The 23,005-nt window shown below is 37.7% G+C and overlaps 1 protein-coding gene across 1 annotated transcript; it reads right to left on the bottom strand.

Moving 5' to 3' along the window:
- Positions 1-2,669: 2,669 nt before the first annotated feature.
- On the bottom strand, positions 2,670-22,572 carry LOC113060822 (uncharacterized). Its single transcript, XM_026230026.1, has 10 exons — positions 22,433-22,572; positions 21,910-22,170; positions 18,304-20,844; positions 17,102-17,272; positions 9,672-9,845; positions 7,108-7,281; positions 5,830-6,003; positions 3,812-3,973; positions 3,632-3,678; positions 2,670-3,525 (listed from the first exon to the last, which is right to left on the bottom strand). The coding sequence occupies exons 2-10, from the start codon at positions 22,143-22,145 to the stop codon at positions 2,981-2,983; spliced, it is 4,224 nt and encodes a 1,407-aa protein (XP_026085811.1). The 5' UTR covers positions 22,146-22,170; positions 22,433-22,572; the 3' UTR covers positions 2,670-2,980.
- Positions 22,573-23,005: the final 433 nt, after the last annotated feature.

Raw genomic sequence — 23,005 nt, 5'->3', positions numbered from 1 at the left:
CTTCGGTGTCTGTTGTGAGAGAGAGTTCAAAACAAACCAGTTTGTGATATCCGGTTCGAGAACGAATCACTCGATGTAACTGGATCTTCTTGAACCAGTTCACCAAAATGAACTGAATCGTTTTAAACTGTTCGCGTCTCTATGACTATTCACTAGCTGTTTTATTTAAGCCATTGCTTGGAAATTATGTTTAAAGTTTTCAAGTCCATTTATTATTTGCTGCACTCAATTATCGCAGCTTTGTATTTTGTTACTACAAAGTGTCAGTCTTTAAACATCAAACAATGAATGAGTTTTTAAGATTTTTAATGTGTGAGATAATTTGCCTAATAATTCCATCAATCAGAGTTTTTTGAAAGAGTCAAAAGAATGACGGATGCAACAGACTATTTTTTTTTTTTTTTTTTTTGGAGAAGGCCAATAGGTGAAATTTTCACATTAACTGCACACAATACAACATGAATTTACAAATTTTTACTTGATTCTTAAAATATTATGATGATAATCTTCTTCTTCTTATTTTTTGTTATTTATTTTTTTTTTTTACGTGGAACAAAAATGCTGCCATTGGCTGCTGAATGCAAATACAATTTTGGCACAATGGCCCAAAAAGCAAACAAACAAAAAAGTTAAAAATAGTGAAGGTAAATATTTAAATTATTTGTTAATAAACTAATGTTTTCTGAGTCAATGTTGCAAAAATGAATTTGATGAACCTAACTCGCCATCTCCTCATTGGACATGTCTTTAGAGAGAAAAGCATCTCATTAACTACATAATTAAAGAGTTTTTGAATTATTTTGTTTTAAAATAGTAATTTAAAGCATTCTATAGATATTTATCATGTCAATGTCAATGAATCTCCAAGTAGACCCCTTCCAGTACTGAATGATTCTCTTACCTAATATGAGCAAAAATGTTGTCGTATTTATTAAGTTTCATCTGTTATTAAAATCTGCATCTTGGTCATACTTAAAAAAAAAAAAAAAAAAAAATAGAGCAAACTCAAACTCAACTATTTTAAATAGCTGTGTAATGGGAAAGAGAGAAAAAAACACGGTATCCAGTCAGACTTGGGTCCGAGAAATTTCATAAGCTGTTGGACCAGGGCCGGGCCAATGCATGGCTCTATTCGTCCCCTCGTTTCAATTTAAAGTTCCCCTCAGCTCGGTGGACCCCCAAACTGTCCGGGCCCATATGCACCTCCATACCCTGACGCTACGCCACTGACTGGAGTGTTGTTTTATGGCTGTTTTCTCCATCTGTAAAACCTCATGTTCTTCGTTCACTCCTCCACTCTCTCCCCCTATGAGGTAGAGCTGTGTGTAGATCCTGTTCAGGAGGGTTGTTCTTCATGGTGGTTCTCTGCGTTTCTTGACTCTATGCCTGATGAGGGTCTGACAGTCAGGGTCAGTGCATGTTACACGACCGTCACTAGTGGAGTGAAAGGTGGTGACGACTAGGGGCCCACGGCTGAGGGAGGGCCCCCCGACGATCTGAATTAAAAGCATGAAAGAGAACTTGCGCTGCTCCTCAGAGAGAGATATGCGCTCAGAGACGGAACAGAACATGGACATGTAAAGCCATCTTTTAGCTCAAGGTGCATAACTAAATGGTCAGATACATGCAAAAATGTGTCAACGAGCTGCGTTAGTTGATTATTCATGTGTACATTTATTGGTCATGTAATAAATGAACGTAAAAAGTTGAAAAAAGAAAATATGCGTGTAATGGTCATTTGGATCTTAAAGTGACAGCTATTTTCCTGCTGCGACTGTGCTTATTAATCAAACAACAAAAGACAAAATCACACCCTGCTCTTGAGTGACGGATTTTTGTAGCAAAGAAACAAAAAAAGTTTCATTCTAACAATGAAGCCTGCTGTTTTATTTTACTTTTTTACTTTTATTTTACTTTATATTTTTCTGTAGTAGGCTGTAAATTCTTTGATAATTGCATAAAAAAAAAACATTACAGCACAATTTGTTTCATTTGTATCTTTTTATTCTATTGTATTTGTCCTTTGCTTTTTTATTACTGACAGTTTAATTATTTTCAATAATTTTGAGGACTTTTTGTTTGTTTGTTTGAAATTCAGCTTGTCTCTATAATGTAGATGTAGCAACCTTATTTACAGAAAATACATATTTGATATGCATGACTTTCTTTAGATAAATCACTCATATAAAGATCTGGTCATATGCCCCCCCCACACCCCATAATCATGTCAAATAATTGTGATTACAATATTGACCAAAAGAATTGTGATTATGATTTTTGCCATAATCGAGCAACTCCACATGACGGGCCACGTGTTATTAAGCCTTGCCAATTGAAACATTCAAAAGAGTTTAAAGCATTCAAACACAAGACACTAAAAAAGGTAACCGAGTAGAGAGCCACGTTTCATGGATAGCAACACTTTGTGTCCTCCACTTCTTATAACTTTCTGGGACTGTCAGTCCAACTGCCAGTTCTTTCAAGGTAGTCTGTCAAGACCTGTCTCCACTAGAATACAAGTCTGTTCTTTACATTCTTGGAATTGAGAAACAGTCAGACACTAGGTCAAAGGAACAAAACTAAACAGGAGAACAGAAAATGAAAGAAACGCAAAAGTCCACAATCATGACACTTTAGTATTGAAACTTTATTTAAATGTTCACCTTACTTTCATAAAGATATTTCAACTAAACTATGTTCAAATAACTGAATTTGTCAAAATGAATATGCTTAATATTCTAAATAAATCCAACTTAACTGAGTCACTTCTAAATGATGCATTTTTGAGAAAAATGAACCTGTAAAAGGCATTAAGAGTGTGGCATTATGCCACATAAATCACACCAATTTTATGCTAAAAAACCCCTACACATTCACTTTAGTGTATAATATAAATGTTGAAGTATATAAAACACATATAGAAAGAAAGCATTTCTTTAAGTCAGGAGTGTGTGATGTCTCTGTTGTTGCTCATAGGTTTTTAAATTTGACACAGAGACACTGAGGAGTTATATTCATTAGCCATAAAACCGAATCCAGCATAGAGGGGTTCAGTGAATGTGCTGTTGAATGTGTGTAAGTGTTCGAGTTTGTGTGTATCTGAGACGGTGTAGAAGGACAGACGGCCGGCCGCCCAGTCCAGATACACTCCTATTCTCTTATAGGAGTGTGAAGGGACATGTATGGGAGTATCCATATGAATGTGACAGATAGAGATTGTGTTCTTAGAACAGATCAAACACCAAGAGTGTTTATTGCGTCCAAACCAACCGTCAGGACTCTGTCCTTTTCTGCAGATTCGATTATATGTCACTGGTATAACAGCACCAATTCCTCTCCATTCAACCTCCCAGTAACAGCATTTAGACAGACTCTCTCTGAACAGAACCTGATAATCATATTCAAATCTCTCTGGAAGATCAGGATATGACTGACGCTCATTCACAAATGTCACCTTTCTGTTCGCTTCAGACAGAATAAGGAAAGGGCTTGCTGTGTTTGGATCCAGTGTGAGATCACAAGCATCTGAACACAAGAAGAGAAAAGATTTACAACATAACAGAATAACAACAACAGCAACAACAGGTGTGTTTGAGTTTGTGTGTGTGTGTGTTTGTATGTGTAGACATACATTTGTGGAGTCCTGCTGCAATCCTGAACTCTCCTCCATGATCCAAACTATAAGACACACATACACACACACACAGTGATACACTGATACAATCAGTTAATGCACGCACACGCACATGCACGCACACTCACAGGCACACACACACACACACAGCAGAGTGACTTTTCCTGCTGAACATACTTGAGTTTCTCCAGTCTGTAGTTTGGATCAGAAAGCAGCTTGACTAATGATTGTCCTGGGTGATTATAGCTCAGATCCAGCTCTCTCAAGTGTGAGGGGTTTGACCTCAGAGCTGAAGCCAGAAAACAACATCCTTCCTCTGTCACCATACAGCCAGATAATCTACAAACACACACAATAACAGTCCACATGACCTGTACAGTTTGGTTGCAGATGAAGGTTCACTTTCTCAAATACATAAGACACCTATATAGGTGAAGTAGGGACCTGAAATAGATGTGTCAGATAATGGAGACATCCAAAATATATCCTGTGGGGGTGCCTCCAGGAACTGGGTTGGTAAACACTGCACTAGCACATGGACACACAATTCCTATATCAACACTACTGTACTAACAGTAATCAATAACATTGTGAGTAGAACTTGTGGCATTTGGCTTTTATTTGATTTGATTGTTGTTTATAACTACAGTTGCATGTAGAGTGTTTACAGTGGAGATATTTTACTTCATTCACTGCATACTGCATATGGATAAAGGTGTCTGTAACTGATAATCTAGCATTAGTATCCATACCAAATATAAAACAGATACAGACATAGTCCTCATACATATTGCATTTACGTACAGAAATAAGATAATGCGCCTCTGGGTGGGTCCACAGTGCGCGCTGACTTCGCTTATTACACACAGGAATGCGCATCACACAAGTATGCCAAATATTAAAAACAAAAGGATTACAGTGTAAAATAATTAGGCTACATTTATTGTTTAGGCTACATAAATATAAAAATGTAATGATGGAAAGTCATTGCATGTATTAGAATTAGGCTACCTATTTGCAATTCAGCCTATTAATACTTATAATGATAAATGAAATTGGCTAATTACTTGAACAATCGTGCCAATACACACACATATCTTTTCCACCAACAACATGTAAATAGCGATTCGCTATGGCGCGAGCGCATTTCGCTCTAAAAGGGAATGGGAGATGAACTTTACGTCCATTACTTATTAAGAGAATAGGGACAACCCATTCCAAAAATGCACCCTGGCGCACAAACTGTTTTTCCGTCGTTAAAATAGCAAAAATGGATTTGGACACATCCTGAGTGCACCTGTGCCTTGCGCTGTACACTTTGCATTTAGATCATTAAAATAGGCCCCTCTGTGTGACAACTCTCTCTCTCTCTCTCTCTGTGTGTGTGTGTACGGTACTTCAGTTCAATCAAATGTCATGAAGTCTTTGGCGGAAAGGTGAAGGTGATTGCTGATAGGCTGTCCCAATCAGATCTCAAATGTACTTGAGTAAAGTCATGAGTACTCCCCAAAAATGATACTCGTGCTTAAAAAGGGTTAGTTCACCGAAAAATGAATATTACGTCATTAATAACATCCTCATGTCGTTCCATACCCGTAAGACCTCAGTACATCTTCGGAACACAGTTTAAGATATTTTAGATTATTGGAGACAAGAACCATTTCAAGCGATTCAGTTCGATTTGGTGAACTGGTTCAAGAAGATCCGTTTACATTGAGTGATTCGTTCACGAACCAGATATCACTGAATTATTGTGTTTTGAACTCGCTCACAACAGACACGGAAGAGAAGACAATGCTGAATAAAATCATAGTTTTTGCTATTTTTGAACCAAAATGTATTTTCGATGCTTCAAATTTTTTCAACTGACCCTCTGATGTCACATGGACTACTTTGAAGATGTTTTTATTACCTTTCTGGACATGGACAGTAGACCATGCACACAGTTTCAATGGAGGGACTGAGAGCTTATGGACTTAATCTAAAATATCTTAAACTGTGTTCCGAAGATGAACTGAGGTCTTACGGGTTTGGAACGACATGAGGATGAGTTATTAATGACGTAATATTCATTTTTCTGTGAACTAACCCTTTAAGTACTGTACTCAAGTAAAGGTACTCAGTTACTGTCCGGCTCTGCCAGGAATTAACGTTAAGTTTGATCAGAGTTAATCTTAAACTGTGTTTCTAAATACCTCAGTATGTTGAGTCGACAGTGTGAACTCTTCAGACTATCAGAAAGCAACATCACTCCTGAATCTTGCAGGTCATTGTTACTCAGGTCCAGCTCTTTCAGATAGGAGTTTGATGATTGTAGAGATGAAGACAAAATGTCACAGCTTGTACCAGTCAACATACAACCTGCCAATCTGAACAAAACAATAAAGGGATTTAGTAAATAAAATAAGTCAGAACACCCATTAAAACACAATGATCATAATTATTTCTGCCTTAAATCAATCAAATCTTGCTTCTGACTTCTTGCTATAATGTTCCAAATCAATGGATACAGAGAACTTCCTCATATATATTGCATTTATGTACAGATATGGATTAATGACATTATACATTTTAATGTAGTCTAAAATAAACCTAGGAATCTGATATCTTAGCCATCTCTTACTCAACACATAATTTGATTTCTGATTCTTCCATGCTCAGCTATGGATAATTCTTACTGTCCTGTACATGAAAAACGATTGTACTTATTATACTGGCATCTGTACTGTTTGAATACAGATCAATTATAGAGACATCAGTAGTCATGGAAATCATTAAAAAGTATAATTAAAAGTTAAAATTAACCCTTAACCCTCTGGAGTCTAAGGGTATTTTTGGGGCCTGGAGAAGTTTTGTCATGCCCTGACATTTGTGCTTTTTTTAGTTTCTTATAAAGATCTAAATGGGTAAAGTCTAATCTCACTGTAATAAGCACAAACTGAGCTATAATAATAATATGTGAAATGCATGCATGTACATGATTGTATTTTTGGAAAAAAAAATATTATGCGTGGTTAGTGAAAAACTAAAAATGTTAAATCAATTGAATAAGGCAATAAAACACATAAAGAACATTGGTTCCTGGGATTTTTGAGAACTGAAGCTTGTAGCCTAGAATTTTTCTTTCTAAATTATGTGAAAATCATCTTGTTTACTCACTTACAGAAAACAATATATTGATAAAAATTTTCTTTTATAGACACCTTTTATGTATTTCGGACATCTCCGAAATGTGGATAATCTCTGCTTTACATCACTTTTTTAAAGCATTCAGATTGGATTAACAGTTCAAAAGTTATTAAACATTAAAAAACAACAGTTATTTTTTAGCCGTGAGCAGCTGTTTTGGTCTTTGAGGGTTAAAAGACTGAAGCAAAAAAAGAACAACTGATTTCTGCTGAGGCATTGCAAGCAGCCAAGAACTAACATGTTAAATTTTATCAGAGTAAATCTCAAACTGTGTTTCTAAATACCTCAGTATGTTGAGTCGACAGTGTGAACTCTTCAGACTATCAGAGAGCAACATCACTCCTGAATCTTTCAAGTCATTGTTACTCAGGTCCAGCCCTTTCAAATTGTAGTTTGATGATTGTAGAGATGAAGAAAAACTTTCACAGCTTGTACCAGTCAACATACAACCTGCCAATCTGAACAAAACAAAGGGATTTAGTAAATAAAATCTATCAGAACACCCATTAAAAGACAATGATCCTAATTATTTCTGCCTTAAACCAATCAAATTCTGACTTCTTGCTATAATGTATATTGCTGATAACTTTGTTTGTAGTTTTTGAACATTTACAGCACATTTTAGCAGCATTGTGATTATAAATATAACCGTGATCATTTTGGTCACTGTAATCGTGATATTAAATTTTCATTCCATTTCATCTCTATTTGCTATCAGAGACTTGAGTATGTTTCTCAGATGTTGCTGTTATGAGTCACAAGCAGCTGTTGAGTTGACTCAAGATCATCTTCATGTTTTTATTTTTATTTTATTGTTTATAACCACAGTTTGCATGTAGGGTGTTCACTGTGGAAATATTTAACTTCATTCACTGCGTACTGCATCTGGTTAAAGGTGTCTGTAACTAATGATCTAGCATTAGTATCCATACCAAATATAAAACTTTTACTTAGTGAGATGTGAAAAGCCAATCCAAATCAATCGATACAGAGAACTTCCTCCTACATATTGCTTTTATGTACAGGTATGGATTCATGACATTATACATTTTAATGTAGTCTAAAATAAATGTAGAAATCTGATATCTTAGTCATCTCCTACTCAACATATACTTTGATTTCTGATATTTCCATGCTCAGCTATATTGTCTTGTAATTTATGCTGATGAAATAATGCTTCTCAAATCATAATTCTTATTGTCCTGTACATGAAAAACTGTTGTACTAATTATACTGGCATCTGTATTGTTTGAAGACATATAAATTATAGAGGCATCAGTAGTCATAAAAATCATTAAAAAGCGTTATTGATGAAAAGTTCAAATTAAAAGACTGAAGCAAAAAATAACCATAAATAAATTTCCAACCCGACGGGTGACCCGCAAATTTGGCTGAAATGGTTGAAAAATATCCAACTGTGTCGGATATGGGTGCGGGTCGGGTCGGACACAGGGAAACACGGGTCTAAACACGGGTTCAAAACAGTCACGTGCAAACGTAAAAATAGGCCTACGTTCCACTTTAAAAAAAAAAATCACCACGGCGCGAACGGCTGCATGAGTCATAGTTAACACGTTAAGATCAGTTAAGATCAGCCAGCTGGTTTTTTTTTTCGTTGTTTTTGTTTTCCGTTCATATATATATATAGCTATATGCAGAATCTGAATTAAAATGTGTTTGATTTAAGTCTATTTTAAAATTTGTGTCATAAAACTATATTGCGCATAACGCAATTGTTATAAAGGTGTTTAAACAACAGTACACTTCCACTTGCATGCATTTGACAATCGGAATATCAGATATTTAATTCCATAGCTAACACATTTGTGAATATGGGCCTAATCTAGGCTATCCAGGGTTGTTGTTTTTTTTTGACTTTGTGCAGCTCATTTACATGCGCTCTCTGGGCAGATCCGCCTCTCGCGATGCTCAGCTGTGAAGGATTAATAAATGGGTGCGTTCGACTTGAAGCACAACCTCAGACGGTGGTATGATTCGCTCTTTTGTTGTTCTGTTTTCTTTCAGGATCAAAAATACAACAAATGAAAGCGTTTATCTGTATTTCCGACTGATGAGAACTATGCATATACATTCATAAATCAGTCAATTTAGTATTTTATTATGAGATATTTTATTCTAATGTGATCAGTGACTGATGGACCAAAGAGCACCTATTTCGACATTAGCAGTAAAAAAGTGAAATATAAATTATCAGAAAATGCATTTAATACCAGTATATTGGCACGTCTGTTTAGCCTACTCCATTAATAAATGAGTCCAGACATTGGAAAATATCAGTCCACATACGTTTTATATTTAATATGAGGGAAATAGACATGCATGCATGCGTGATACAAAAAATATTTAAATTTTAGGTAGCAAATATTTTTTAGTAATTCTGTCAATTAGGTACACTAAGGTTATTTCATTGTCTGCTATATATTTGCTTCTTATTTATTAAAATATGGGCAATTGATAGATAAAACATTGATCAAAATTAAGATACAATGTATAAAAAACGAATATCTTTTAAAAAGAGTTTTCCATAAATAACTTCTGTATGACCTGGCAATAAAATTCGAAAAAAGTGTGTCTAATGTGATTTGCTTAACTGATTTGATTTTGGGTGCGGGTCAGGTGTCGGATCTTTTTTAAGCGGCTCGGGTCGGGTGCGGATTTTAATTAGTGCCGCTGTCGGAAAACGGGTCGGATGCGGTTTTAAACACTGCGGGTACGGGCGGGTGTGGATTTACAAAATCGGATCCAGTGCAGCTCTCTGATTACAACCACCCAAGAACTAAAATGTTAAGCTTGATCAGAGTTAATCTTAAACTGTGTTTCCAAATACCTTATTATGTTGAGTTGACATTGTTCACTCTTCAGACTATCAGAGAGCAACATCACTCCTGAATCTTTCAGGTCATTGTTACTCAGGTCCAGCTCTTTCAGATGGGAGTTTGATGATTGTAGAGATGAAGACAAACTTTCACAGCTTGTACCAGTCAACATACAACCTGCCAATCTGAACAAAACAAAGGGATTTAGTCAATAAAATCTGTCAGAACACCCATTAAAAAGACAATGACCATGATTATTTTTCTGACACAAATCCTAGCCACACAAACAGTTTCCCTCAGCTCACATACAGCATTGAATAGCCACTTTTCCACTGTTGGGCCAGTGCGAGCCAGGGTTTTCAAATGTGTTATGTTGGCAGCCCCAAACTTAACAGTATTAAGTATTCTACTCCAGTATTGATATTTAATTATTTTCTTTTTTTTTTACAATAGAAACTGTTACAGTGGCAGTAATATATTAATTTGTGTTAGGAGTGCACATTACCAATGCAGAAATAAACTGGTATTCATCAACTGCTGGCAATAGCAATAAGATCACACCATAACATTGTTGGTATTCACACAGATATTCTAGAACATTTTACTGCATTTGGATGGCATTTTATTTCTCATGGGCGTAGAATACAGGGAGTGCAGAATTATTAGGCAAGTTGTATTTTTGAGGAATAATTTTATTATTGAACAACAACCTTAATGATTCCAAAAACTCATTAATATCAAAGCTGAATATTTTTGGAAGTAGTTTTTAGTTTGTTTTTAGTTGTAGCTATTTTAGGAGGATATCTGTGTGTGCAGGTGACTATAACTGTGCATAATTATTAGGCAACTTAACAAAAAACAAATATATACCCATTTCAATTGTTTATTTTCAGCAGTGAAACCAATATAACATCTCAACATTCACAAATATACATTTCTGACATTCAAAAACAAAACAAAAACAAATCAGTGACCAATATAGCCACCTTTCTTTGCAAGGACACTCAAAAGCCTGCCATCCATGGATTCTGTCAGTGTTTTGATCTGTTCACCATCAACATTGCGTGCAGCAGCAACCACAGCCTCCCAGACACTGTTCAGAGAGGTGTACTGTTTTCCCTCCTTGTAAATCTCACATTTCATGATGGACCACAGGTTCTCTATGGGGTTCAGATCAGGTGAACAAGGAGGCCAAGTCATTAGTTTTTCTTCTTTTAGACCCTTTCTTGCCAGCCACGCTGTGGAGTACTTGGACGCGTGTGATGGAGCATTGTCCTGCATGAAAATCATGTTTTTCTTGAAGGATGCAGACTTCTTCCTGTATCACTGCTTGAAGAAGGTGTCTTCCAGAAACTGGCAGTAGGACTGGGAGTTGAGCTTCACTCCATCCTCAACCCGAAAAGGCCCCACAAGCTAATCTTTGATGATAGCAGCCCAAACCAGTACTCCACCTCCACCTTGCTGGCGTCTGAGTCGGAATGGAGCTCTCTGCCCTTTACCGATCCAGCCACGGGCCCATCCATCTGGCCCATCACGACTCACTCTCATTTCATCAGTTCATAAAACCTTAGAAAAATCAGTCTTGAGATATTTCTTTGCCCAGTCTTGACGTTTCAGCATGTGTGTCTTGTTCAGTGGTGGTCGTTTTTCAGCCTTTCTTACCTTGGCCATGTCTCTGAGTATTGCACACCTTGTGCTTTTGGGCACTCCAGTGATGTTGCAGCTCTGAAATATGGCAAAACTGGTGGCAAGTGGCATCTTGGCAGCTGTATGCTTGACTTTTCTCAGTTCACGGGCAGTTATTTTGCGCCTTGGTTTTTCCACACGCTTCTTGCGACCCTGTTGGCTATTTTGAATGAAACGCTTGATTGTTCGATGATCACGCTTCAGAAGCTTGGCAATTTTAAGAGTGCTGCATCCCTCTGCAAGATATCTCACTATTTTTGCACTATATTAATTATGCACACCTTATATAGGGTGTTGATGTCATTAAACCACACCCCTTCTCATTACTGAGATGCACATCACCTAATATGCTTAATTGGTAGTAGGCTTTCGAGCCTATACAGCTTGGAGTGAGACAACATGCATAAAGAGGATGATGTGGTCAAAATACTCATTTGCCTAATAATTCTGCACACAGTGTACACAGGGACACCAGGGAACTGTTCCCTCCAGTTTCCGACAAAGATGATTCTGTTCCCGGCATTTTGACACACCGCTACTACCATTCCCACCCATGAACTCTGGTTTGTTAGCAAATCATGAGTGAGTGTTATGAGGCGAACCTCTTTTGTGGAAGAGTGTCTGCTTCAAACAGATGGAAGCAGGAACAGGGCACTTTTGTATACTGTTGTAGCTGGGTGCTTGGCACTGATTAATAAAGGTATAGCCTATATTCACATGCTAGAAACAACCTGGTATAGTGCCGATAATGCATTCTACGATTACATGGAAGGGCACTATTTAGGGTGCAAACCTGATAAAAGTTATGCACTGTTACTGCAGTTGAAGCACAGAAGACAACATTGGTATCACTAATAATAAAAGAAGCCTTGGAGTTATGATTGATGATCAGCAGACTTTTTCAGACCACATTGCTAAAACTGTCCGATCCTGCAGATTTGCTTTATTCAACATCAAGAAGATCAAGCCCTTTCTTTCGGATCATGCTGCACAACTCCTTGTTAAAGCTCTTGTTCTGTCCAGGCTGGACTATTGCAATGCTATTTCAGAAGGTCTTCCAGCCAATTCTATCAAACCTTTACAATTAATTCAGAACGCGGCAGCAAGATTCATTTTTAATGAGCCAAAAGAATACACCTCACACCTCTGTTTATCAATTTGCACTGGCTTCCAATAGCTGCTCGCATTAAATTCAAGGCATTGATGTGTGCCTACAAAACTATCACTGGCTCTGCACCCATTTACCTAATTTTGTTACTTCAGACTTATGTGCCCTCTAGAAGCTTGCATTCTGCAAGTGAACGGCGCTTGATTGTGCCATCCCAAAGTAGCACAAAGTCACTTTTACGGACTTTTAAGTTAAATGTTCCCTTCTGGTGGAATGAACTCCCCAACTCAATCCGAGCAGCTGAGTCCTTAGCCATCTTCAAGAATCGGCTTAAAACACATCTCTTCCATCTTTATTTGACCATCTATTTGGTTTAACACATAGTGATGGCGCGGGAGCGGTGAGCCTTGCGTCTTCACTAAACTTTGTCAGTCATATTTGTTTTATGGTTTGGACATTCAAGCGATTAGATGATTGGATGTGTATCATTATATCGAAATACCATGTTCACCCAGCTGCATTGTGGCATGAACACTCATATAAACAGTAGCTGTGAAGATCATGCACACAGAGGAATGCAGAGACTAGTTGTCAGCGCTGTCCTGTGATTTATCGCTAAAGTAGCTTAGAATCTCAAAACTAATTATAGCATATTTTTCTACTTTTAAGGGAACTAGGCTATTTACAACCCACAGCTTCACAAAAGCATAGAGACGGTATGACTAATTCACACACACGCAATCACTCATTCTGGTACTTTGCTAATTTATCTTTATCTGTTTTTTATTTATCTCTTACACTGAGCAATAATCTATATTAGGGGATGGGTATCGATGGGTATCGATGGGTATCAAAAACCGGTTCCATTTTAGAACCTGTTCCAAATTTCCAAGAACCGTGTATTCAATAAGACACGTGCATTTTGATTCTGCTTAACGGTTCCTGCATTCGCATTTCAATTTAATTAAAACGATTAAGTGCAGGAACAGAAAGAATTTGCGCCCTGTTGGTGTGCAGCGCACATGAAGCATCGTTCCGTGTATTTCCACTGTAGTAAAGGTTATTCTGAGTCGAAACTTTCTTTTCATATTTGTCGACCAATATACAGAAAACTACATCTATAATAAATTTAATTGATTAATCTTTATTTTAATTATAAAAAGAAAACTATGCAGTTTTTTAAACTTTTAAAATTTTGTTTAGTTGCATTTATGATATTGCTAATTGATTTGTTTGTTCCTATCTTATTACTGGCTGTTTACTTGTCTTTAACACTTTAATATTTGAAATTTATATTAATCTAGTTGTTTTTGCTATGGTATTTTTTTTTAAGCACAGGCAAAATTCCTCTTATAGTGTTTTGTAGGCTGCTGGTTTTTGCTCATGTTATCTAGCTGCAACAGCATGCTTTGTAAAAAATACAGAATACATGTGTGCCATTTAAATGTTTGCCTTAATTTGTTTATATTGGATTTTTTATCTCATTGGAATCGAAACTAGGAATCGATAAGAATCGGAATCGATACAATTCAAACGATACCCAACCCTAGTAAGATTTTGGCAAGGTACCAACTCACACTGTACGAGTAGATCGCATGCGATGTAAAGCCAAAGCTCACGTTTTTTATGCGCTCAGTGTACGGTCCGATCTTCGAGTTGCAATTTGACAGCTCACACTATACATGAGGAAACAAGTGAATTAACACGTAGGATCCCTCAGAACCCGGATGTTTGTGGTGGTTTCTGAATAAACATGCTTTCCCGGGATAAACGCACTGCTTTGGTGATAAGCGCAATTCTGTGTGCTGAAACGTCCAAAAAAAAAGCCCTGTTTCAATAGTGCGATACCTCAAGCGAGGCGACCAAATTTCTGACATGTCAGAAATCCATCCGACCAACCGATTGCCGGTCGGGAGAGTTTAATCGCCTCTCGTTTCCCCTTGTACACTGCACGAACACTGCACGACAAACGACGCACGAAAATGCTAAAATCGGACCAACCTGAAAAAGAGTTGCACGAGTCAGAATTCGGCTCAAAATCGGATGAAAATCGCACAGTTTATGCCCGGCCTTACAGACATAGATCAAATAACTGCTTATAGTGAGCTATGATGTCAGATCACTCTTTCAATAGGAAAAAAAATCTCACCTTTTAATAGTCAATCATATTTACAGTACAAACATTGTCAATGAACCATGAGGGCAAAAAAAAAAAAAAACAGAAACAAATAATAGTTTATAAATCGTAATTGAGGTAAAATGTTAAATTAATCAAGGTTTTGATTTTATGCCATAATTGTCCAGCCCTACTCTGAATGCTTCTCATACTCGCTCCTCTGCCTCACGTGGGAAGTATAGAAGTATAGATACTAGGGTTGTAAAAGACTTTTGTAGAAGTTGAAGTATCAACTCAAGCTTTTTACTCAAGTAAAAGTGTAAAAGTACTGGTTTCAAAACTACTAAAAGTATAAAAGTAAAAGTAATGTAAGGAAAAAAAAATCATTTAGACCAAAAGCTTAGGCCACGCCACTGGGGCCTATTGTGCAATACCCCATCTCCTCAAAAAAAAAAAATTCTAAAGGCTATAATGACTGTAATGTTATATTAAAATGTTCATGTTGAAAAATTTGGGATGCACAAGGCTACCTGTTTCAGCTGCATATATGCCCATTGAAAATGAACACACTTTAGTACAAATCAAATGCATTAAAGAACTAGACTGGAACTAAACTGACTGGTCATCCGCTCCACCCTGGGGGACTCTGGCGGCGACCACGAGGATGTGGTGGTCTTCCGCTCCGCCCTGGAGGGCGCTGGCTTTGATCACAAGGCCGTGGTGGTCTTCCGCTCCGCCCTGGAGGGCTCTGGCCTTGACCACAAGGCTGTGGTGGTCTTCGGCCCCGCCCTGTTGGGCGCCACATGGTGTTCCTTATGGACTTCTGTTTTGTGTATTTGAGTTCTGTTATGTTTCTGTCTGTTCCCCTTAGTTTGTCTGGCCCTCCATCCCTACCCCTGAACCTTCTCCTGTCCTCCTCGTTCCTGGTCTTTTTTGTCTGTTTGGGCTGTCTGAGGAGCATCTGGTAGCTTCTCCTTAGAGGGAGGGGGTACTGTCACAGTGTCTGGGTTGTTGTTCCCTGGGGTTCCACTAGATGTCCTCCTTTCTCACGGTGTCTGTCACCAGATCACTTCCTGTTCCCTTATTTGGTAAACCTTGTTGTGTAATTGATTGTCCCCAACCTTTCTCCTGTTCCCTCATTATCCTTCTGTCTATTTATACCCAGTCTGTCTTAGTCTGTGTTACGGAGTCCTTGTTTAATGTCAGAGTTATTTCATGTCCATCATGTCTTGCCTTGTATTGCCTTGCTCTGTGTTCGTGTCCTGTTTATGTTTGGTTTTGGATTTACTGGTTTTGACCCTGCTTGGCTTGTTTACCCGATTGGATTACCCTTATTAAAGATACTTACCTGCACATGGTTCTCTCGATTCGTTCCTGCAACGCCGAACGTGACATAATGTTTCTACTGTATCTTGGTCAATAAATCTGATAATTGGTTAAGAGGAGTGCTGTCTGTCACTGTCTTTAATCAGTTCTGTGAATTACTTAATGCTCATTCTTTATAAAGTAGCAACAATGTTGATTGTAAAGTACAGTACTATGCAAAAGTCTTAGGCACATTAGTATCTTCACCCCAAAACAGGGTTTTAAGCAAGTTATTTCTATCTTTTTTCTGTAGTATGTTAGAATGAAATATCAGTTTGCCAATCATTTTAATAATAATCTAGTGCGATTCTGAATGCACAAGCAGTCTGACAACAGCCAAATGAATGTTTGGAAATGTAAACTTATATTTTCTACTGACACACTACAGCAAAATATATACCGTATTTTCTGGATTATAAGTCACACTTTTTTTCATAGTTTTGCTGGTCCTGTGACTTATAGTTAGGTGCGACTTATTTATTGAAATTAATTTGACATGAACCGACATAAATGAACCAATGGAAAACATTACCGTCTCCAACCACGAGAGGGGGCTCTATGCTGCTCAGTGCTCCTGTAGTCTACATTGAGCAGCATAGAGGCCCTCTCGCGGCTGTATATGGTAATGTTTTCTCTTGGTTCTTGGTTCTAAAATCTGTCAAAAATAAATAAAATACAAATAATTCGCAATTAGATATTTTCCCCAAATCACACAGCCCCACCTGCCATTGTAAACAGTGAAAACGTTACATAACATAAAATCTAACATAACATTCTTATCAATACTGGATACAATTTTTAAATATTTGTAAGCCTATCAGAGGTCTTCACTATTTTTTTTTTTTTTTTCACGGGAGCCGCACTGAATGGGCAAAGTCAATCGGAGAGACACTTTTACTACAAAGCAGGGCTCTGAACCGGTTCAAGGAATGAAAACGAAAACTTAATTTGGACGGGAACAGAAACAAAATAAAACTGTATAGTTCAGAAAAAACTTGAACAGTATGGAAACACCTTTTCATGCAGTGCTGGGGGATTGTAAAATGAATTCAAATCAAATGTCTAACTGATTCAGTGTAGCAATTTGTCTCTGCAGATCACTGATTACAAGTTAATTTCAGATATTTAATTTTATAACCAAGTGCAGCTTTATTCTTTTTTCTTACCTCAGTATGTTGAGTTGACAGTGTGAACTCTTCAGTCCATCAGACATAAGCTTTACTCCTGAATCCTGCAGGTCATTGTTACTTAGATCCAGCTCTCGCAGTGATTTTGATGATTGTAGAGATGAAGACAAACTTTCACAGCACTGAGCAGTGAGATAACAGTCAGCAAGTCTATAAAACAGGATAAAATATTGTTCAATAAAGAGGAGATGGTGGGTTGAAATATTGTTTTCTCTGTTCTGCACATGGTAGTGATGACTGAAATTATATTTTTCATCATCAGTGGTTAAACTCAGTGTATTGTCTCACAATCTGTTCAAATAAGTCTGAAACTACGAAGTTATTATAAAACTGACTCAAGATCAGATATATAATTTCATTTTACGTCATGTATTTGACAAAAGTCAACCCTCTTTGCAGACCTTGGCTATAGAATCGTCATTGGCTAATAATGTTTTTTAGTTTACTCGCCACACTTTTGCTGCACTGACCCTATTCATGTTTTATGGATTCCTGTCTTGGATTTCAATTTTCTTGATTGCGTTAATGTTTTTGTTTTCTATTCATCCTTGATTACAAGATTAATGATTAACGTAAATGGGCTACCATTTTTTTTATTCCGTAGTCATATAAAGATTCCATGATTTTTTCTAGAATCACCACCTACTGTTAGGGTTTTGCAATGTCATTCAGCCATAACAAAAATACTACTACTAACATTAATATAAAATTCACTAAGTTCTGATGAGTTGCTGGGTTAATCACATCTATGTTTGCTCTAATTGATTTGCTCAAATCAAAACAGGATTTTGAAATTAAGTTTGTGGTGCGTTGAATATGCTGCACATCCTCTAATATGAAAAGGAACAGTGCACTTTAAATACTCAAGTGCTTTGAGTGTTCAAGATGAGTGAAGGTGAGTGAAAATATGCATGTGCTCCACTTATAACTGAAACACTGGCAAGTGAAATCTTACAATTTATTAACTAATAGCTAATGACAGACATTATTTAGTTGCCTAGCAAGAAAATTTTGTTTCATATGCAAGTGACTTACTCCCATTGTAGAGGGTTGAGTTGAAAACCCCTGCTTTAAATTATTGTCATGTCAAATAAATTGTTGCTTTGATGAAGGAATTACCATGAATCTCAATAAAACAGACACATTAAGTTTTTTCTCCAATCACATCACTTAATACTCACAGAGCTTTTCTGCAGTTCACCACAGCTGGTATCAGACTCCTTCTACCCTCATCTGATGTGTTGTATTTCTTCAGATCAAACTCATCCAGCACCTCCTCTGATATCTGAAGCATGTAGGCAATTGTTGTGCACTGACCAGGAGAGAGTCGATTCCCTGAGTGATTCTCTGATTTCACAAACTCCTGAATCTCTTTGTACAGTGTCTGATCATTCATTTCCAGAAGAGAGAGGAAAAGATTGATGCATCTGTCAGCTGAGAGACATTCATCGCCCTTAATTTTGTCTTTAATGTACTGAATGATTCTATTGATGGTCTCTGAGCTGTTCACTGTTTGTGTCAGTAGATCCTGTAAGAGTCTCTGATTGGACTCTAGTGAGACACCCAGCAGGAACCGCAGGAAAAGATCTAGGTGTCCATTTTTACTCTGTAAGGATTTATCAACTGCTACTTCTATAAGTTCATCCAGAGAGTGATCCGGAGTGTGATCCAGAGTGTGATCTGGAAAGTGATCCGGAAAGTGATCCAGAGTGTGATCTGGAAAGTGATCCGGAAAGTGATCCAGAGTGTGATCCGGAAAGTGATCCGGAGTCTGATCCGGAAAGTGATCCGGAGTGTGATCCAGAGTGTGATCCAGAAAGTGATCTGGAGTGTGATCCGGAGTCTGATCCAGAAAGTGATCCGGAGTGCGATCCAGAGTGCGATCCAGAGTGTGATCTGGAAAGTGATCCGGAAAGTGATCCAGAGTGTGATCCAGAAAGTGATCCGGAGTCTGATCCGGAAAGTGATCCGGAGTGTGATCCAGAGTGTGATCCAGGAAGTGATCTGGAGTGTGATCCGGAGTGTGATCCGGAGTGCGATCCAGAGTGTGATCCAGAGTGTGATCCGGAAAGTGATCCGGAGTCTGATCTGGAAAGTGATCCGGAGTGTGATCCAGAGTGTGATCCGGAAAGTGATCCAGATTGTGATCCAGAAAGTGATCTGGAGTGTGATCCAGAGTGTGATCTGGAAAGTGATCCGGAAAGTGATCTAGACTGTGATCTGGAAAGTGATCCAGAAAGCCATTTGTAAAGCCAAGTGAATCAAAGTCAATCAGACAGTTATCCGGGGTGTCAACCCATTGAATCATAGGATCATACATAGAGATTTTCTGATTGTATCGCATGCGTCTTTCATTCAGAAACAACTCCAGTGATTCATTATTCTTGACAATATGAGAGTAAATCAGAAAGAAAGCTGCTAAAAACTCCTGAAAGCTCAGATGAATGAAGCAGTAGACTTTCCTCTGATGGATCACAGATTCCTCCTTAAAGATCTCAGTACAAATCCCAGAATACACTGAGGCATCAGTGGCATCTATGCCGCTCTCAATCAAGTCCTCCTCATAGAACATCACATTGCCCATCATCAGCTGATTGAAAGCCAGTTCGGCAAGTTTCACAATCACATCTCTGTTGGACTTCAGGAGTTTCTCTGGATCTCTCTCATCATACTTCTGATTCCTCATGTTGATCTGAGTCAGCAGGAAGTGGATGTACATTTCAGTAAGAGTTTGAGGGATTTCTGCACTCTCATCTCGTTTCAGGAGGTTCTGAAGCACAGTGGATGAGATCCAGCAGAAGACGGGGATGTGACACATGATGTGGAGGCTTCTTGATCTTCTAATGTGTGAGATGATTTTGTTGGCTTGATGCTCATCACTGATCCTCTTCCTGAAATATTCCTCCTTTTGAGGCTCATTGAATCCCTGAATTTCTGTCACACGGTTGATGTATTTTGAGGGGATCTGATTGGCTGCTGCTGGTCTGGAGGTGATCCAGATGAGAGCAGAGGGAAGCAGCTCTCCTCTGATGAGGTTTGACATCAACACACCCACTGATGAAGACTCATTCACATCACAAACTCTCTGTCTGTTTGAAAACATCAGTTTAATTCTGCTTTCATCCAGACCATCAAAGATGAACACAACTTTACACTCCTCATAAAACTTTGAGTCCAGTTCTTGAAGTTCAGGATGAAAGTCCAGCAGAAGTCTGTGAAGACTGTACTGGTGATCTTTAATCAAGTTCAGCTCTCGAAATGGAAGCACAAACATGAAATCTACATCCTGATTGGCTTTTCCCTCTGTCCAGTCCAGAATGAACTTCTGCACTGAGACAGTTTTTCCAATTCCAGCGATGCCTTTAGTAAGAACGGTCTTGATTTTATCTTTCTCCTTACATTTTGGTTCATGTAAGGGTTTAAAGATGTCATTACAGTAGATTTGAGTATCTTGTGTTCTGGCAGTTTTCTCCATCTGTAAAACCTCATGTTCTTCATTCACTCCTTCACTAACTCCCTCTATGATGTAGAGCTGTGTGTAGATCCTGTTCAGGAGGGTTTGATTCTCGTCTAGTTTGATTACCTCAAATAAGCTCTCATACTTGTTCTTCATGTTGGTTTTGTGTTGGTTTTTAACTCTTTGTCTGATGAGGGTCTGAGAGTCAGGGTCAGTGCAGGTCAGACAGGGGACCCCTGATATGACCACTTCACCTCCCTTCACTCTACAGAAAGAGAAATGAAAAAAAAAAAACTGAAAATGCATTGTTATAAATGTTTTGAGTACATTAAATTCTAAAAATTAATTTGAAGTGAAACCAGGTTTATACCTTTTTTCTTTGTACATTATTTTGTTTTTTATTTAATTCAGATTTGCAGATTTAAACAAAATAAAATAAAAAATTATTTCAAAGTTTCAAAAATGATTTAAAAAAATATTTTACTGTATATGGACATATTTGTATTTTGTTTTCATATATTTTAGATGCACACCTATTCAGGTGTAGCTGGCTCTTATCATACATTTGTTTTCGTGCTGTAAACATACTAAACACATACCTAATGAATACTCTTGGATTTTTGTGTGTTGATGTGTGGCTGTGTTCATTTATTTATTTAATTTGCCAAAAAAAAAATTATTTTAAAGAAACATTTTCCTCCAAAGGATAAAGGTCGATTTTCAACCAGCTTTGTACTGTTACAATAATGGTAATAAACGTACTTTAAATATAAAACGTACTTTAAACGGCCACTTTTATCATGTTCCTGTGTGATCGCGCATGTTCCAGTGATTTATTTTCTTATTTGTTTTCTAATAACTTCTCTTTGTTGGCGCAATGATGAAGTTGCATGACATTGTTCCTGAGAGGCGTGTAAAGGGCGTGTTTTAGTGACGCGCAGCGGAGCTTCAGGCCCTGACTGTAGAAACCCTGCACTATTCTGGCCTTGGTGCTACTGGCCCCAGGCTATGAGCCCTGCCTGGCCCACTTTAAGCCCTGTCTCACACTGGCGCAACAGTGGAAATGTGGCTAATTACACCTTTAAGTCACATTTATGCTCACATGGACTTGTCACTCTTCACTGATACACAGCTGGGTTCTGAAGATGCTTTTTCCATGATGAAAGTAGTGCTATAGAAGCACAAAGAACAGCTTACTTGTGGTAACTTCTCAGAGACCATAAGAATGTGTGTGTTAGAGCAGTGTGTGATTATTTGTATTATGTAATTATTACTTAATATTTATCATCTTGATATCACAATAAATTATTTATCTTAAAGTTGTACTCACACAGGGTCAGAGGTCCCTGGTCCGTCACTGAGATTAGGTGAAACATGTATGGACTCGTCACTCTTCAAAGACACACAGCTGGGTTCTGGAGATGCTTTTTCCAGATGCTTTTGTCCGTCACTGAGATTAGGTGAAACATGTATGGACTCATCACTCTTCATAGACACACAGCTGGGTTCTGGAGATGCTGCTTCATGTGTCTGAACATCACCCCTCTCTCTCTCATAGACACTCATATTAGATACAGTGCACTAGAAAACACTGAAAATGTACAACAATTTTCATCAGATATACAGAATGTAATTTGAGAATAAATATGTTTTGGGTATGATTTACATATTTCAGTATGGGATTGAAATGTTCACCAGTTACATGTTTGTTTAGCTAGAAAGGCATTAAATTACATGCCTAACATTACAAAATAAATACTTTTTGAATGCTGTTAAATATGAAATAATGCATGAGTATCATCTTGAGATAATGTATGAAAATAATGTATGAGAATGTGTTGGTTCAAACCTACCTCTGTCTCAATGAAGAACATCAAACACAAACTTCATTCAGTTCATAAATCCGTTCTGTCTCTAGATTGCAGCACTAAAATGATCTTTTCTCAAACTGAACATTATACACAGACAGTTTTCTCTCCTACTGTCGTTCAAGTTCTTCCTTTCACAAAAAAATGTAGTCTGTTAAAGTGCCACTTAAAAAAAAACTGGTTCAACCGGTTTATATTGCAAATAAGTCCAAGCCCCCATAACACCCTCAAGGGCCAAAAAAAAAAAGATTTATCAAAGAAAATAAGTTGTAGAAAAAAAATAAAATTCTTTATTAAACAATTCCATAAAATTACAGTTTCTTAAAGTGTCCAACTAGGAATACAAAAGAAACCTGAGCTACCTATAAAGGAGACACTTCACTGCATTCTGGGAAAACCACAGCAAACCCCCATACGCCCTTCACTACAAACCAGAGTATATGTGTCACGGTTCATGAATGCACCGTTTCCTGCTCGTCTCATGTTACGTCATGTTGATTGTTTCATGTGGGTCATCTGGTAAAGAATACTTACCCTTTGAGGTTGATGTCTTCAGCC

This window comes from Carassius auratus, chromosome 42 (assembly GCF_003368295.1).
Source record: "Carassius auratus strain Wakin chromosome 42, ASM336829v1, whole genome shotgun sequence".
Lineage (NCBI taxonomy): Eukaryota > Metazoa > Chordata > Actinopteri > Cypriniformes > Cyprinidae > Carassius > Carassius auratus.
The sequence above is the reverse complement of the archived record's forward strand: the minus strand, read 5'-3'. Positions and strand labels throughout refer to the sequence as shown.

Excerpts from the sequence above, each read along its gene's own strand:
- LOC113060822 (XM_026230026.1), bottom strand. The coding sequence starts at position 22,145 with ATGAGTGTCTATGAGAGAGAGAGGGGTGATGTTCAGACACATGAAGCA. Across the intron at positions 6,004-7,107 it reads TGTCGACTCAACATACTGAG|ATTGGCAGGTTGTATGTTGA; the intron begins GTATTTAGAAAC and ends TGTTTTGTTCAG. Across the intron at positions 3,526-3,631 it reads TGCAGCAGGACTCCACAAAT|ATGCTTGTGATCTCACACTG; the intron begins GTATGTCTACAC and ends TCTTGTGTTCAG.